Below are 18168 nucleotides of genomic sequence, written 5' to 3' on the forward strand. Positions count from 1 at the left end.
GAACCAGGATTGGATCAGAGCCCAGTGCTGGTTGCACTAAATACAGGGGACCCTTACGTCTTTTGTCCCCTGTATTTAGCACAACCAGTACTGGGTCACAAAAGCCCGGGGCTGATTGTGCTTTGGGGCGGGGAGGGGCAACGTTTTTTTTTTTTCTCTTTCCACTTTGTATTCAACATCGTATACGGATCCGAACGACATATTGTTCAGGCATATATACTAACCGATATGCCGCTGGATCATGTACGAGATTGGCAGATCTTGCTTGCTGTGGACAAGATCTAAAAATGCGATGTACGACCTGAGGGTACACGCATAGGCATTGTGATGGTGAGTGGACACTCATGATTTGCACATATTATGCACGATCTGTTATTCCGATGCGTCAAAATCGGACAAATCGTGCATAATATCGTCTAGTGTGTATGCACCTTAAGTCAGACTCCAAAAGTGAAGTTGTTTCAGATCTGTTCTAAAAACGGGTGAAACATACTGTAAACAGAAAAAGTCACAAAGCCACAAGCATTTTCTTCCCTCACATTATTCTTAGGCACTTCACACTCCCACAGTACCATGCTAGGATTTAGGAAGCAATTTCATTGTGGCACTTGTCTCAGGAGACTTCAGAAACATTCATCAATCAATATTGTCAATCCAAAAAATTAAATGTCACTACAAAAGAATGAAGAGATAACCTATGGGCATAGACTAATCTGATTTCATATATAAGATATATTGGTCTCCTTATCCTTTAAATGAGGCTGGTTGTTAATATGCTACAGTCGGACAGCAGAGAGTGAATAGATCAGTAAGTGGCATTGGGGAGCAGTGGAGCGTGGTGGTGACATCACAAATCACATCACAAAAGGCAGCGACAAGTAAGAACTGCTTACAATACTTTCCACAGTAGCTCCTAGTCACAGCAAATGAAGATAAAGGAAGGGCACTGCTCTATAATACATTGATTTATAATTTCTTCCTTTATTCATGTCTGATAGAGAACAGTGTGGAAACAGTACATTCCCCCACATCAGACCATCTTATGCTGATAAGCTGCATACACACATAAAGATTATCTGTACAACCAGCCAACTAGCTGATTGGTTGGAATGAAAATCTGGTAACGTATGGGAGTAACTGATGATCAGTAATTTGCTCCCAAACGCCGGAAAATGGACAAAAACTGTTGTTTGAACAAATTGTTTAGATCAAACATTTAACAAACTTGTCTGATGACTATTTTCATCTGTTTTCTGGCATTTAGGAGCAAATTGCTGATCATCAGTTACTCCCATACGTTACCAGATTTTCATTCCAACCAATCAACTAGTTGGATGGTTGGACAGAAAATCTTTACGTGTGTACCCAGCCTAAGTTTATACTTTGAAAGTGATTTTGCAATGCAATTTTTTTTTTTTATGTAAAAATGAGACTACAGTCACTTGATTAATGTTTTCTTTTCTATTGATGACTGACAATTAACCACACTGCTAACACCTCATTTAAAACCAGCACATTTTTCATCTTTCTAAAGAGCTGACTTACATTCAGATGACTTATGTGTGCTATAAGGAACGTGTGCGAGGGATGTTTATTTTACCCTAAAGTCCTGCATGGAGTTTGCTGCCCTTTATACTTGCATGGAGACACTAACTTTGCTCTCTCTCTCCTTCTTGCACCAAGGCTGCCAGACAGATCAAGGATAGGTACAGTACCAATCCTCTTCATTCTACATTTTGACATGTATCTGTTTTCTCCCCAGAAATGTCTTTATTTATATCGCATCTTAAAAACTTGTGTTAGTGTACATTTTGGTTTTCAATTGAGGACACGTATTTAAAAATGTTGTCAGACTTAAGGTGCCCACACACTGGACGATTTTAGGCACGATTTGCATGAAAACGATGAATCGGAACAATACATTGTTTAAAAACCTGCAAATCGTGCAGCTTCCAGGACCGATAACGATCCGATGCGTGGTCCTGCGGGTCATTTGTCATATCTTCAGATCTTACCTACTGCAGGTAAGATCTGCAAATCTCCCTAATGATGCACTGGATAAGGACGCATGATAGGTCCTTAGTCACATTGCACAGTTTAGCAATATATCGTGCCGGTGAGTTGCCCGGGAAGTTCAAGGGAAACCGTTGACGACATCGCATCTTTTGCGAGTCGTCAAGTGTGTGTGGGGGCCTTTAGAGCTATTTAAAAAGATATATTAATATATTGTGAAGTGTGTGTCCGATAATCTTGTACTCAGAGTCCTATTGTTAGGACCATATATTTGTAGCGTTTCCATTGCCTTTTACTTTACTAGTGAGTGTTGCATTTCTTTTGTAATCGCAAATCACCCGCAGCCTAAATAATTGGCTGAAATAAGAAGACATTGAAATGACTAAGTTTAGGATATGCTGTGTTCCAGTCATCTTGTAGGTTACTTTTATGAACCAGTAGCAGTTCTTCCTAGCAACCTGTTGATTTAATAAAAATGCTGAATAATAGGATCAATTGGGCTCTTTAAGCCAAAAATCTAGAGTATAGAAGGTTTAGTACATGTAGAAGTCTGCCTCATACAAGATGGAGATAAAATCTGGGTCTTATGCACAATGCTTTACAATTAGCCCTATCACCATCCTTCACTTCCTTGGGTGCAAAACAGAATTTGTTTTGTGATTTTGGTGGGCAGAGGGCTGCAAAACTGCCACTAGACTGTAAACCATAGGAAGCTAGATCATTCCTTATCAGTCCATAATCATTTGCAAAAATAGTTGTCCTCACCAAAGACACCATCTATCTCTGCTAAATATTCTTGGAATGGCAATACATGACCAATGTGCTTCTTTTTATCTTATAGCAACTACTATCTCATTGGTTGTAAAGTTTTACTGCAACATGTTTACCAGGTCTCTAAATAAGTTGTTAGTTGTTTAGTGTTGCTCGCTGCGCACTGCAAGTACCAGTCAGTATTGTTAGGCTTTCAACAATAAGCAATGATTATATCTACTTATATTTACCTTGAGAGAAAGACCTCTGGTCATGTCTTTTCTAGTATATAGAATATGAAAGGAAAGGTTTGAGTGCTACAGCATATTGCACCATTCTATTAAATAATTCCCTATGTCCCCAATTCCCGTACATTATATAAAATACATATTCTGTATTGGAATGTGACACTAGAGGAGTTTGTAAATTCTTTATCGCTAATTTCTTCATAATTTCTAATAAGTTATATTTGATAGTAATACAAAGCACCTAATATTACTCCCCCAAGTTGAAAACCAAATAATGACAAAATGATATAAATGATAAGATAAAGATAGAGGGGCTGATTTATAGTCACATGCAAGTCCCCGCACTGCCTCTATACATCAGCTGGTGAAAGTAGGCATCATCCCTTTCATTGTGCATTTGTACCAGCTCTGTCCTTGGTGCAAGATAGCCATCAGGTGGATCTCTGTGTACGCTCACTTCAGCATAGCCTGCAATTCTCTCTACATGCTCACTGCACACTTATCCTACGTGCGAAAGGCCCTTTGCCAGTTGCCCGTATTCAGTCACATGTGAGATTCGACTCGGATATGAACGATTGTTGGTTGTGTTCTCCTTGCTCAGATACATGCGGAGCTACTAAAAATGCAATATCCAACTTTATGTGTAACTCTGAATCAGCCTAGGAACGTACAGATACAGGAGCTCCTACAATGAGGCAGCAGATTGTCAGAGAATAAACACACTTGCCTGGATCTTCCCTTCTGCTCAGTATGTTACATTTATATTGTAGGGTTACAATGGCTGCTGCTTTCCGTCTCTCACTGAAACCTAAAGTCAGTGACAACATGACCCATTTAATGGTGGATTTCTCCCAGGAAAGGCAAATGGTCCAGACCTTAAAATTCCTACCAGGTAATGTGTTGTGCAACTGTGTAGATTATTTACCTAACTGTGTAATACAGTTTCACCTACTGTAAAAAGTTTTATGATCATTATTACTTTTTGTTGCCCAATTAGTATTATTGTATTTGTTATGACATAGTAAATAGAAATGCTATATTACTATGCTAAATATATGAAGTGTCATGTAAGTTGGCTGCCAGCTATGGTAGACAAACATTGAGCTCCTTTGGAGAAATGGCTACTCTACTAGATCCATATACATCTCCATTGTTACAGCTTCCAGTGAGCAGCGTAATGTGTATGTTAGCCTTGTTCCACGTACATATAATGTTGTCGATCCAGTATACCCATCCGATTAATATTTACGGACGTGCGCATACACAGTACAATTATCTAGGTGATCCGCCGATAATAGGTGGACTGCCCATATAGTGATATAGAGTATGCCCAGCATTAGTGAGGCACATCGCTAAAGTGCTAGCGATTTCATGTAAAAGTGATATTTAGCTCAGAAATGTAAATTAGTCATCATTGAACATTGTAAGTTCCAGAAAATAGAAGAGCAATGAGCTGTTAGCATATTTATAGCACAGGTTACTTCAGTGATTACAGTGTGTGCACATATTGAAACCTTGACACTCCAGCTGTTGTGGAACTATATATCCCAGCATGCCCTGCCACAGTTTTAGCATGCCCTAATAGCAAAACTGTAGCAGTGCATGCTGGGTTATGTAGTTCCATAACAGCTGGAGTGTCAAGGTTAGCCAACACTGCTCTAGGAATATACAGTGCTTGCATAGTGCTTAATCCTTAGGGCTTCTACGCTTACAAATATAGCAAGAGTTAAAAAAACAAAAAACCTGGCACACAACTCTGCCAGTCATGTAATGTGCCAAGGCGCTTTGAGGAAACACATTACATTGCGTCCAATGTAACTTACATTTATTTATATGCAGTACCTTTTCTCTACCACCAGATTTTATACTGAAGCTACAGTGCTGCACGTGCATAGTAATCTCTATTAAAAAGAATAGGAAATTGAAAACTAATAAATGGATAACAGACACATTGGCCCACCATAAAAGGAAATCCATAACCAGCACTTGACACTCACCATGTGGGGGGCGGACAAGCCTGGGGCTTCCCTGCTAAAGTAGAAGGCAGTAACAGACTGGGCTGCTTACTGAATAAGTAGGAAATCTGCAGTGTTGGATATTCATGTTACAGTGTGAACTAGCACCAGTGAGACGATGAGAGTCTTGGTATGGGGAGCGCACATTTTATATATATATATATATATATTTTATGCAGGCTACCCCTAATAGAACCTGGATAATAGTGATGGTTTCCTTAGTAATGCCTGTTATACTTTGAAGGACAATAATCTCAAACAAAATATTTAGCTGTTATTTTAAGTGACACACTTATGAAAAGGTGCTTGTCTCTGCTATGTTTTATGCTTTTAAATATTTAGCAAAATATATCTGTTAGCAGATGTTACTGTAATCAGTTTTCCAGTCTTCTGTTTGGTTTATTGGCTTTGAATCACTGTGTGTGCAGGTGTATTGTGTTTATAAAATTCTTATATGATATCTCTTGCTTCCTTCACATCTGTACGGATGTGTCCTCATACACTGTAGCTCAAGTTATGCCAAATAGCTCCTTTGGGCACGCCAGGGTTCTTGCAACTCAGCCATATTCGCACTGCTAAAACAACCAAAAGTGACAAAACTACATTGCTAGCGTACACTGACCACTGGGGCTTGCAGAATTTGTACATCTGTGTGCAACTGATTCTCAAATCATTAGTATAAATGGTTCCGATATGAGCGGCCTTTCCTCCCACGGTTTTTCGTTATGCTTCATCTGCAATGTAGTACTTGTGTTACACCAAATCCTGTGCAAGAAATGTTACAGTTACAGTTACTGTCCCTGGTGCACTGAGAGCAGCTTTGTTTGCTGTTAATACCCCTTTTACACCAAAATCCCCGGGTCTGCTGCCCGGCAACGGTGACCAGCGCTTTTCCCCTCCCTCCCCCCTCCGCAACCTACTTACCTTATCCTGCAGCAGTCCGGAGGCAGGGAGAGCGGGTGGGGTGCCAGGCCCCCTGTTGGACAAAGCCTGCATGGCGAAACGCGCGTCACAGGACACGTGAGTATCGGCTATGGTTAGCTGATCTCCTGACCGGCGTCTGTATAACCCCGCTATACCTTGCAGTGGTACTGACAAGGACACGTGAGTAACAGCTGTTCCCAGCTGACCTCCCGGTTGTAATACAACTCTGGAGCACAACAGACATATACACGCTTCCCCTTGTTGTTTAATAGTTTACTCCTTGTGTACATTGTGGTCATTCCGCGCAGATACTATACATATTTTCCCCTGTTGCTGAACAGTTTGTTCCTTTTTTGACATTTGTGACTTTTTGTTGGACGAGCCAGAATTGGTCTGGCTAATATATGAATAGAATTTTTTGTCACTTGAAGGGTTTCCCTTTTCCTTTGTATATATACCTTTCAATTACCCCATGTGTACATTGTGGGAAGAATTGTATATGCAAGGTTTGGAGCTACAATAAACTGGGGTTAATCTACAATACCATTAGAATTACAGAGGATCAACAAGTGAGGATATTAGTGCTGATTATAACCTGGTTGGGAAATTAAGCTTATTAACTCACACCCAGGTATGAATACTACAAACCATGCAATTATAGGTAGTAAATATATAATGTTAATTACTATCTGCAAAAGAGTTTAGTAAATGTAATCTAGGGTTATGATATCAGACGCCGGTTACTAAATATGCTTGTACATATAGACTATTAAGACTGTTAAAAGATATAATTTATTATTACAAGCATATCCAATATTTCGCCTCTCCTTTTCACTGCTAACAACAGGGTAGGAGATATACCCAGATATAAAAGGGTGATTATATTTCCGCATATACTGCGGTTATAATCTGGGTTATTTAAACCGCAGCGCGGATATTCTTTATCATTATTTTTATTCTACTACGCTACAGCTATATATGGCACACAATGCTGTGGTGAGTATTTTATAAATGTATGTGTTGTGGTCTGTGTCTTTTGTCTGTTGGTCTTTTTAAGTGCATAATTAAATTAAAAGTTATGTTTTAATTCTAATCTGAGGAACATTTATCAAGAGTGCCCCCACAAAGGAGTGTCTTTCTGTTATCCTACTTTATAGGATAATTTTCTTTAGACACTTAAATAACATTGTAAGTTAATAAGTGATAACCCAAAGGGAGAGATTCAATTAAGCGTAAGGTTCCTCCTGTGCACATTGCAGGTAATCACGGGTGGGAAATCTTGCTAGTTTTTGCTCTCGCATCTATGGGGTGTGAGGAAAAACAAGGTAAGTTTCCTTCCTAGATAACCTGTGTTATATTAGCATGCGAGGTTCTAATGGAACCTCGTTGCTTATTGAATCTCCCTCAAAGTGCCAAATGCTGTAGCTAAAAAGTAGAATGCTAATGAGGTTGAATGAGAGACGTTATTGAGAATGGCTACAGCTCCAACAATGAACCTGTCTTGTGAAAAATTTTATGTACACAAAGTAGAACAACTATATGCTTCTAAAGTTTATGTTTGAGTGGCACAACTAGATATTTTCTGATTTCAATCAGGAGCAGGTGAGACAGGAGAAGGTAATGTGAGTCTTGTTAATTGTTTATGAGTATACTAGTTACATGTCTGTGTAGAGTTTCTTTTCTACAGTGTTCCGCCCTATTGTTAGTCGTCTTAGGTTTTGCTCTTTGTTATGTTAATGGTACTATTAAACAATAAAATAGCCCAGTTGAATACATTACCAAGTTAATGTAACCATGGCTGGGAGATACAATTTATTTTGCTTGTTACAGAAATTATGGCTATAATTTGGCCTATGCTTGCTGTAACATTACAGTTTTTAATCAGACTGTATATGCAGTGGCTTATAGTTTATAGGCACAGCATCCTGTAGTGCAAAGCTTTTCTCCTATGTGCTCTGCCAGGTCAATAAGTAATAAACAGAGGCCTGAGGACAGCAATTAGTGATGTGCACAGTTATTACCAGAGTTGTACATGCCCTTTATATACAGTATTATGGGAACACGCTTGCACAAGTATTATGCTGCTGCACTAATCCTGTCAGAGTTGTAGAATAAATTGGTAGGAACAGTGAACAGTGTCTTGTTCCTGCAAACCTCAGAGACTTGATGGTACACGGGGAGCAATGTTATAAGGACAAACCACTTTTTTCTGCAGAGGTCTAAAAAGTCTCATACCTGTTATGGGCTTAAATAACTAATACAGATGCTCCTCACTTAACAACCGAGCTCCGTTCCTACGACTAGGTAGTTAAACGAATTGGTCACTAAATGAGGAGCCGCATATACTTAATACAGGTAATTATGTTTTTTATTCTGAATAAAGAAAAGGTCTAAAGGAACCTCATACTTGATACTTTAACTGTGTTATACTTTGCATATCTCTTACATACTGTACAGTACAATTTAAAGTTATAAAAAAAAGACATTCAGAGTAACATTTTAGTCATTGTACTATGTGTTCCAGCTGGTCGAAGCGCCGTTCGGGTGTCAAACAGGAAGGTTTTTAAGTGAGGAGCATCTGTATTACAAAACCGAAAAACAAATGGCAACTCTATAATAATATATATATTTTTTATGTCATCAAAGTTTAATATATCAACAGGAAACTAGATATAAATCTAGAACTCTTAAGGCTTATACACACTTGACGATATCGCTCGTGGAGCATATTGTTAAGTGTTTTCCATGAACTGCTGGGCTCAATGTCGGGAACGACATTGAGCATACACACTGAATGATATCGTTAATGATATCGTTCAGTGACGTCACCCTCCCTCATCCCTGAACATGCACAACCTGACGATATCGTCAGGTTACCCTGCATTTACTGCGCTTGGTGATATAAAGTGATCCCATTTAATAATAAAAGTAAGTTGGTGATTGCTTTCTATTTTGAACACAGGAGGCTTGTATATAGAGTAGTTCACAAAAATTCAGTTTAATCACATAAACATCTAGATAACATGGAAATGGAATAAAATACAAATAAAAGCACAATCAATATAGCAGCATATTTCTAAGAACCAATGATTATCCTATCTAATAATCATATAAGATAGAACTCAATTACTATATAGACTTTACATTCAAAGCTGTTCAATCACCACTTCTATGTGGGAATAGTCAGTGTTCACAGCTGAGTAAGTATTCGATTGCTACAAGTGACTTCATATATAAAATGGCTTGGAGCAAGTAGCCAATTTGTTGCAATTGTAGTAGTCTTACAGAACAAGCCTGAAACTAGCTCTCCGTGGCTAATAGTGATATACTGGCATTCCAGTTATAATCACATTTATCTTGCCATGGAATAAATACAGTGTTACCTCAGTCCAAGTGAGACTGGCAAATGTGATATGAGAGCAGTGCATTATCACCTTCTGAAATCTCTAGCTCCCTGTGTAAGCGTGGCCACGCTGGGATGTCCAGAGCTGGATAATATCCTCTCTGCAGGGTGAGCAATCTCTGCTATTAGGCAGAGGTGGACGCTGTGTATGGTGTTAAACAGCTAATCCTGTTCGTGCTGCGGTGGATTGGATGGTAATGTCCGTGCAGGGACAGCTGACAGGCAGCGGCGAGGGAAAGCAGTACTTGCGGCACTGATATCTGCTGTTGCTGTTATAACCGGCTCTTAGATACTTAGATAGTGCAGCGGTTTCTTAAGCTTGTCTGGATCAAAAGTGTGCTGGAGGGAAAAGGTCAACGCGTTTTGTCCTGTAGGATGCCGATACTTTTATTATTAAATGGGATCACTTTATATCACCAAGCGTAGTAAATTAAGATTGTAGCTTCTCCCATTTTTTTGGTCCTAACTAGACCTTATACCTGCAGCAGGTGTTATTTAATTATATATTTTCACACATTAGCGCCGGGAAGTGTAGTGACTTCACTACAGCATTAAAAAGGTTGCCCTGCGTGTTCAAGCGACGGCATCATTAACGATATTAGGCATACACATTGGACGATATTGAACGCTATGAGCAATAACGATATCGTCCATATCGTTCAATTTATCGTCTAGTGTGTATGAGCCTTTATACTCATAGCATAATTAAAGTTTATAGCAAACGGATTAATATCTTTCTCTCCTTCTGAGAAGATGGGCTGCTGCCTATTATTCGGTGCTGTGTGCTTGCCCACATGCTAAAATTTGTGGGCTCATCAAGTAGAGCACATTTGTATTTCACAGAACATCGTTAAGTGTATCACAAAACAAGTTCAGTAAATGGAGTTTGGCTCACTGACTGGTAAAGAAAGTGACATTAATGCTTTCTGGCATCTGCACAGACCCTGGCACACATGTTATGTTGCTGACTCATTGTGCAACCAAAAGATCAAGCAATACTTTAGCTCAAAGGTAAGCAACATGCGGACCTCCAGCTACTGTGGAACTATACATCCAAGCATGCCCTGTCGCAGTTTTAGCATGCCCTAATAGCATAACTGTGGCAGGGCATGCTGGGATGTGTAGTTCCACAGCTGCTAGAGGGCCACATGTTGAATGCTACTGCAAGTTTAGCTGATACAACTTGTTTTACAATTGACTTGTTCACTAGTGAAAAGGTGCAATGCCTTATTACCAAGATGTGTCACCAGCCTTTCCGCTAATCAACTAACCCAGTGAACACGATGCATTTATATTTTAATTTTGAGCATTCTAGTGTGCTGACATTTGCTGGCCTAGACATTTTCCAACCATTGATTAAAAGCACACTCCACTAGCAGCCACTTAAATAATTGATTATGTTTTTCTGCTGATTGTCTCAGTTTGTGTTCTGCAAGATTGCCATTGTTTGTGCTGAAACAGTAGACTGGCTATGTCTTTTTCCTTATCTGGTGCTAGAATGGACTTCACAGTTCAGTATGTTCCTTAAAGAAGAATTATTTATTATTATTATTACTACTACTACTATATTACTTTTAAATCTGGTATTTAATTACTATTTTTTCATATATCAGATATCACCAAGTTTCCTCTCCGAGCCAACAACCCATACATAGGGGTCAATCCAGTTAGGTGCGACTTGCGAGTAGCGATTTTGTTTCATGAAACTCGTCTTAGCCCGAATGCGTGCACCCGAGAATTCTCCAATCCAATTAAAAATGCCTATTCGCTGTACTCGCAGAGGAAGTTTGTGAATTTACTGGCAAATGTGATATGAGAGAAGTGCATGAAAAAGTGGGAAGACCACCCTGGACCCCCCAAAATTTATAATTTCAATAGCAGGACAGTATAGAAGGCTGTTTGTGGGTATTAGTAAAGTACTAATGGTTTTTAAATGGTAGCAAATGGCTGATTTGTGCTTTTATTTAAAAAAAAACACTTTTTTCATTAAATCTCAATTGAAGTAAATGACAAATGCAAAAAAAAGTAGGAAAAAGGAATTTTGGGGTACTTTGAGGGCACTTTGAAAAAATGTAAAACAAATGATAAAAAAACAATTATTTTTCATTTAAAAAAATACTGTAATTAAATTTGGAGTGCCTAAACTAAAGAAAAAGTTGATTTTGGGGTAATTTGAGGCCATTTTCTTTTATTGGACTAATTAAGCTATTGGAAACTTTCAATTGCCTAATAGTCAATTGCCTAATGAGGGTGTCCAAGGGGTTCAACACAGTGTCCTCACATTTTAATCTTAAAATAAAGATTTTCCCTTCCGTCTCTCACTTTCAGGGAGGTGCGAATGGAAATATGCTAATTCACTGACTGGTTCAGTGCGAATAGCTAATTGGATTGCAAAATGAATTCGCTATACAAATTCAAAGAGAAAACAGCTACTAGCACCTTGCAATTCTCACCTAATTGGATTGCCCCATAGATGTAGATAATGGAATTACCTCAAAACAGAGGAAATAGACAGGTGCACCAATATTGTGTTATAATAAAATTTATTGGGGTGCTCACAAATTTGGACCATCAATTTACAATGATAATAAAAATATATAACAACATACACATGAAATCCTATAAAGGCTTTGACCTAAATCAATTACCCAAATATTGCTGGAATAAGATCCAGTATCAGTGCTTTTCCCATACCCGGGAAACAGGGAAACGAACACTGGAAACCTCCGATGTATCCAGGTAACAGCAACCACCTTGATAAAGCAACATATCTGAAACGCGTTGTGCGATCTGAAATGCGTTTTTTTTGAGTAAATTCCATTATGAACATCTATATATATTTTTCTTAATTTGGGACTTTATGTTTTGCTGCACTCACATGTCATTACCCTCTGAAAGTGTTTTTATATATGTTTATGTTACTTGCTGACGGATGTTTTGATTGATTAAGAACTAGTTGTGAGTCTTGAATGGTCCAGGATGGGACCGAGGTCGAGGGACGACGGCATAAGTATTATTTATGTGTCTGATGGATGTTAAGTGAGCCATTACTATTTACACTGCTGGAACAGCAAGCATAACATGGGATTGCTTAGACTGTCTCAGAGGCATTAGAGTGACTGGACTAACTATGGAGATATCCCAGCAACACAGTGATTGATAAAAGAGTGGTTTGCTTGAAGCATTTGAAGTGCATGGAGATACATTACCACTAAGAGATTATGGGAATGATTTTGATTAGCTTTAATTGAGACTATTATTGGTCTGGACATAATTTTTCTGCCATAAGGATACAACCAGTATAATTGTTGTTTGGCTAATGGCTACTTGGGCAACCAAGGACACATATATACTTGAGATATGATATGCTGATCACATTCATAAAATGTCAGTGTTTTAAATCAGTGCGGATTCACTGGTGGATTGCTATTTCCATAAATAAATGTATATTGATACATCAAATTGAAGTGTATATTTTGGAGAGTGCCCGTCTTTGGACTGTTATATATATTAAAGGTTGGGTACTTATTAAAGTTGTACATTTGCAGCTGTATTTAGATTTTTTTTTCTTGCATTTGAGACTTGTAGTTAATGATTCTCCCCTGTGTTCTTACAAGTATCCTTGCAACAGGTTAGTGGCACAACTGCTGCTTTGCCAATTTAAATTAGGAGAGTGGTTTTACATAGGGGAGCTGTTTGGAGAACATTGGAGGCATTAGTAATACAGTGAATTGGGTAATGAGCGCCAGACTGGTGAGATTTAATCTTTATTTTGCCAATTTAGCGTAATAGCAAATTTTAAGATTTGTATGTATTTCACTTGCTGGGAGGGACCATTTAGTGTAAAACAGTTTATCTATCTGTACTGCAGAAATTGCAATGCATTGAATGATTGTTTTGTAGTATAACATACATTAAGTATGTCTTCAAGTAAAAAATAATTTGCAGCCATAGAATCTCCAGTAAAAGCAAAACATACGAACATTTTACATCACGTCTTTCATTTATTGTTTCAGTTCCCAAAGCACCGGAGATTGATCCTAGTGACTGTATAGTGGCTGACAATTGTGTGACAGTGGCTTGGCAAATGCCTGAAGATGATAACAAAATCGACCATTATGTTCTGGAGCATAGGAAAACAAATTACGACGGACTTCCAAGACTTAAAGATGAGAGATGCTGGGAAATGGTTGATCAAATAAAGGGAACGGAGCACACACTCACTGGTAAGTGTAACAGAACTAGTCTTTGGGTTCAACAGCTATGTGCTGAATATAAACCACATTGTGATAAGGCAATTTATAAAGGTGTACAGAGCCTATACAGTCATTATGTCATGTGCAGTAACTGTAGCACTGAAATATGACTGCTTTCTATAAGTTATACACCTCGTCTGTAAAGGAAAATGTGTCCCTCCTATTGCCCTTCCATCCTATCCTTCCTCAGTTACCAGCCCACCTATGGAGACACTGACATAAATCAAGTAACATTGCTTCCAATAAGGTTTATGTAATGGAATGCAGTTTAATATATGTACAGTAACCTGCAGATTCTATCATTGTAAGTACAGTTTAGAAAATTAAAATAAACTGACTGGTTACTATGAGTATACCAAGGAAAAGGGGGATGGGGGAATATAGAAGAGCACAGGATAATATGATAATAACAGTGTAAATTATTATTGAGATATAATTTGAAAGATCCACAATCGTCGAAATCAGGACCCTATGGTCAGTAGGAACCTGAAGAAATAACAAGGTGGAGGTGCTCCCCGGAGAGTACACTTCTGACTGAGGAAGCAGCTCGTGAAACGCGCGTCTCAGATCGGTGTTTCCCCGCTGTGTACAGGCGGGACCACACAGCACAACACTCGGACAGACTCTCGGTTTGGCACCCCTAGTCCACCGTCTGCCGCTCTCCATATGGGTATACAGGTACCGCTCTTCTCTTATTCTTAGACGCACATGCCTACTCGGCTGCATGTGTAAGTGACTGACTCTGCACTACCCCGACGGGCACACAGAGCATTACTTACCCTGTGTGAGTCGCAGTGCAGTCTTTTTCTTAACTTCTTTCATACCAGAGTATACGACTCCATGCTTCTCACTACTCACCACTACCGTTAGGAAATGTGACTAGCAGCAGCACTGGGGACAACATTATACTGTGGCCTGTATTATTCTTTGTCCTGTTTACCATCTTTTAATCAGATTATCCACTATCTATGAGCACTCTCATTACAGCCTGATTTGAATAGGTTCCTGCACTATTCTACATACCAGGTTCCTTTTTCATACCAGCCCTAACAGCAGATGCTCAATTCACTCATTCATACCCTTGGGTGAGCATGACAGTACGCTCACATGTCATTCTCTGAATATCATAATGACTTGCAGCAGCTGCTGCCTTGACACCGTTGATAGGGAATAACTCCTTTAATTTCTTCGCTTGATATTCTCCACAAATCTACTTTCAGCGGTACCTATAGAGATCACATCCCCATAATATTTGTTGCTCACATGTATACTTAATTTACCTGTTGATTTTTCAGTGTATATTATGTGGGCAAGAGACCGATTATTCTAGGTGTGTCTACCTCATTAACCAGTACAGTGAGATCTATCTATACCAATTTTTCGGAATACAGATCTCCGTATACCATATACTCTTTCCTGATTCAGAGATATACCGTGCTACCTTAGGAATATGTACAGAGAGAGTTCTCTACAACAATCTATATGATGCGCATTGCTTTCTACCTTTGTTACGTATCACAATTTTGTATCTACTCCATCCATAGAGTGGGAGCTTCTTGGTGATATCTGCATGTGGAGTTTTGTTTATTATCGATGTGTTGATGCTGTTTGAGGTTATTTAACCTACTAATTTTATCTTTAATACACATTATAATTATTTGATTAAATTCAGTCATTGGACTAATACCGTAGTGGGCTAAACTCAGAGAATTATTTATGAGATTACACTTGTGATCTCTCTTTTTCTCTGACACCACCCCGCTGAGAATTACTTTCACCTTGCTTTCTACGTATTTGAATCTTTCATGTTTCATGTCTTGTTTTGTCTTGTTCTTGTATATTACTACTGACATACTTACCGTATTGTGGCAGCTATTTTTAATGTATACCAATTAAATGTTATTTATTAATTAATTATTTACTTACATTCAAGTGTGACCCCAACTAGAGAGTTTCTTTCTTCTTTTTTGTTTCCATATGATGGTTACTATGAGTGACAGCAGTTTTTGCACATAACAAAAGATGCAGATGAGCACAACAAAATAGAAATCTCATATTCCATGAGTAATAATAGGTTTTACAGGTGGATTTGGAGTGGAGCGGGCATGAAAGTCTAAAGTACACAATATACAAGAAAGCGTGACACTTTGGTTTTGACACCTGTGTTTCCTTTGGAAAATATTTATGCAAGACTTTGTGTAGGATTAAAATCTCTGATGTGCCACCAGTCATCGCCACAGATTATTTACGCTCAAATTCCTGCACACCAGTGTCATGATTATGTTACGGATCACAAGATATTAGGCAGCATGTAACCCTTTGCTTTTATTACATTTTTTTATTTTAATCACCAGCATGGTGATCTAAGAATGACCATTTGATGTGTACTGTCCAGCTACAGGGTTTATTTTTTGTTTAAGAAGATGCCATGTGAGGGGGTGGCTGGCAGATTTATGTATAGCCCATTTGGACTGCCAGCAAATAATCCAACAGGTAGATAATGGTAAAATGAAGGGGTCTTAGACATTTTGGACATGCCCTTCTTACCAACATAAGGGTTGCCTGAGGAGTGTCACCCCTTCATACCTGACTGACAGCATGCTGTAGACAAAGAGCCATAAAACCTAATTAGCATCAACTCAAGCCAGTGAGCCAGGAGAAGGGGGACAGGCAGGCATAAAATACCATGACCATGTAGAACGCTGACATTTTGTACAATTCTTGGGAGCCAATCTTACATTGAGAATTGCTCCATCTTCAGATTCATGTAAGTGAAACTGTTCATTAATTTTTTCCTTTTTGTTTAGAGAAAATGATTTGCCTAAGATTATCTTGGTTTGTCATTCTTTCTTTCTCATATTAAACTTAATTTAATAAAATTGGTCTCTGTGATTCTTATCTGATCCATTTTGTCTGTGGATTTGGCTTATCCATGCCCACATATCTGTACTACAGGTTATTATTTGGGTAAAGATATCTGGGAATTGTAGTTGTAAGGAGGACTTAATGCTTCCTATTTGGAGTGAGTAGCTCTTGAAAACTCTAGTGGTGGCAGTCAACTTAATAGTGAGATACTTGGGAGTGCAGTCATATCTGCAAACAGACCAGGTGGTTGTTTTTTCATTAACGCTGTCAAACTTATGTCAAGGAGGCTTAAGTGAGCGCTGACTATGACAAAGTTACAGATTGCGGTTAGAGATTTGAGTATCTTGGAACCGGTCTGTGACGACGAGTATGGGATGTAAGAGAAAACGAGTGAGGATACATTTCTATATTGCCTTCACGGACCATTCCGGAGAATCTATGCTCCGAATTCGGCTGACCCCACCCTGTTATGTTAGATGGGTGAAAGCACAGAACGGGCTGAGGAAGTTCATCTGTCAGAACTTGGGATGTGGAGTTCTGCCTCCTCCCAGGAACACTGTGTGGGAGATATCTGAATTTGGTTATTAATCTGGTAATTGTTACCTTTTTCTGTTTTATTGTTATACTGTAGCTTAGTGTCTTTCGTGTGCAATTCTAAACCCTAAAAGTACCCCGTTTCTGTAATGAGCCTCAGCTATAACATCCAGGTACCTTACAATTGGATTTAATAAATTGCTGTTGGAGTCCAGCACCACAGATTCTAGTGATAAGGTTTGTAAGTAGTGGCTGCAAGTGACACATTGTTACAGTTTAAGGTTTATAAGGAAATTTGGGGCAACATCTTTGTACTGTACTGTAGCCACATCAGATATCATTGGCTGCTGTATGCATTCCTGCATTGAAGGTTTGTTCCATAGAGACTGTTGGTGCTTTTAGTGCTTTATTTCAGCATATTTACACTCTTTTTATTCTAGCATTAATGTCACTATTACTATTTTTTTTATAAATGTGCAAATCATAAGGTTTTGTTTGTCACCACCTTACCTTATATGACGTACCTGAAATAACAATAATAGATTCATTAATGTTGTGATATAGAATGTATTCCCTAATGATGTCACAGAGTGCAGCTTTGTATGTGGTGACAGTCAGAGTTTATGAGTTACAAGATAGTACAGAGATGATTTCCCATCCCAGATCATTAATCATGTACTATTATATTTACATGCAGGTTTGAAGTTTGACTCCAAGTATATGAACTTTAGGGTACGAGCATGCAACAAAGCTGTGGCAGGGGAGTACTCTGATCCAGTCACACTGGAAACCAAAGGTACAGTATTGTACAGTATTGTGCAGTATTATATAATGTAAAACACTGTCAGACTAAAACTACACATAATTGGGGCTCACTTTTTACAGGACTAACTATCCTCACCCTCATTACTGATACTAGCAATCAATACGTCTTTTTCTTGGCTATATCATTGATATATTTAGAAAGCAGAACCAAATTGAGAAAATAAATGAAAACACGGATACTAAAGCACTAGAATGAAGTGGCTTTGTCTTATTACATCTTAAACTTATGGGGCTCATACATCTGCGACATATTGCCGCAATTTCCTGTTGTGCCGACTTCAGAGTCAGGGAATCTGGGATAATCAACATGTTGAAAAATCTCGATTCCCCGATCC

The 18168-nt window shown here is 38.6% G+C and overlaps 1 protein-coding gene across 3 annotated transcripts in view; it reads left to right on the forward strand.

The window, feature by feature from the left end:
• Positions 1 to 18168, forward strand: part of FSD1L (fibronectin type III and SPRY domain containing 1 like) — a 116593-nt gene that overhangs the window by 63907 nt on the left and 34518 nt on the right. For all 3 annotated transcript variants that reach the window (XM_088472596.1, XM_088472597.1, XM_088472598.1), the window contains exons 5-8: positions 1684 to 1706; positions 3782 to 3903; positions 13370 to 13579; positions 17706 to 17804. In XM_088472596.1, coding sequence (XP_088328722.1) covers positions 1684 to 1706; positions 3782 to 3903; positions 13370 to 13579; positions 17706 to 17804 — 454 coding nt within the window. The remainder of the gene's footprint in view (positions 1 to 1683; positions 1707 to 3781; positions 3904 to 13369; positions 13580 to 17705; positions 17805 to 18168) is intronic.

Source organism: Taudactylus pleione, unplaced genomic scaffold (genome assembly GCF_031769625.1).
Source record: "Taudactylus pleione unplaced genomic scaffold, aTauple2 ptg000127l, whole genome shotgun sequence".
Lineage (NCBI taxonomy): Eukaryota > Metazoa > Chordata > Amphibia > Anura > Myobatrachidae > Taudactylus > Taudactylus pleione.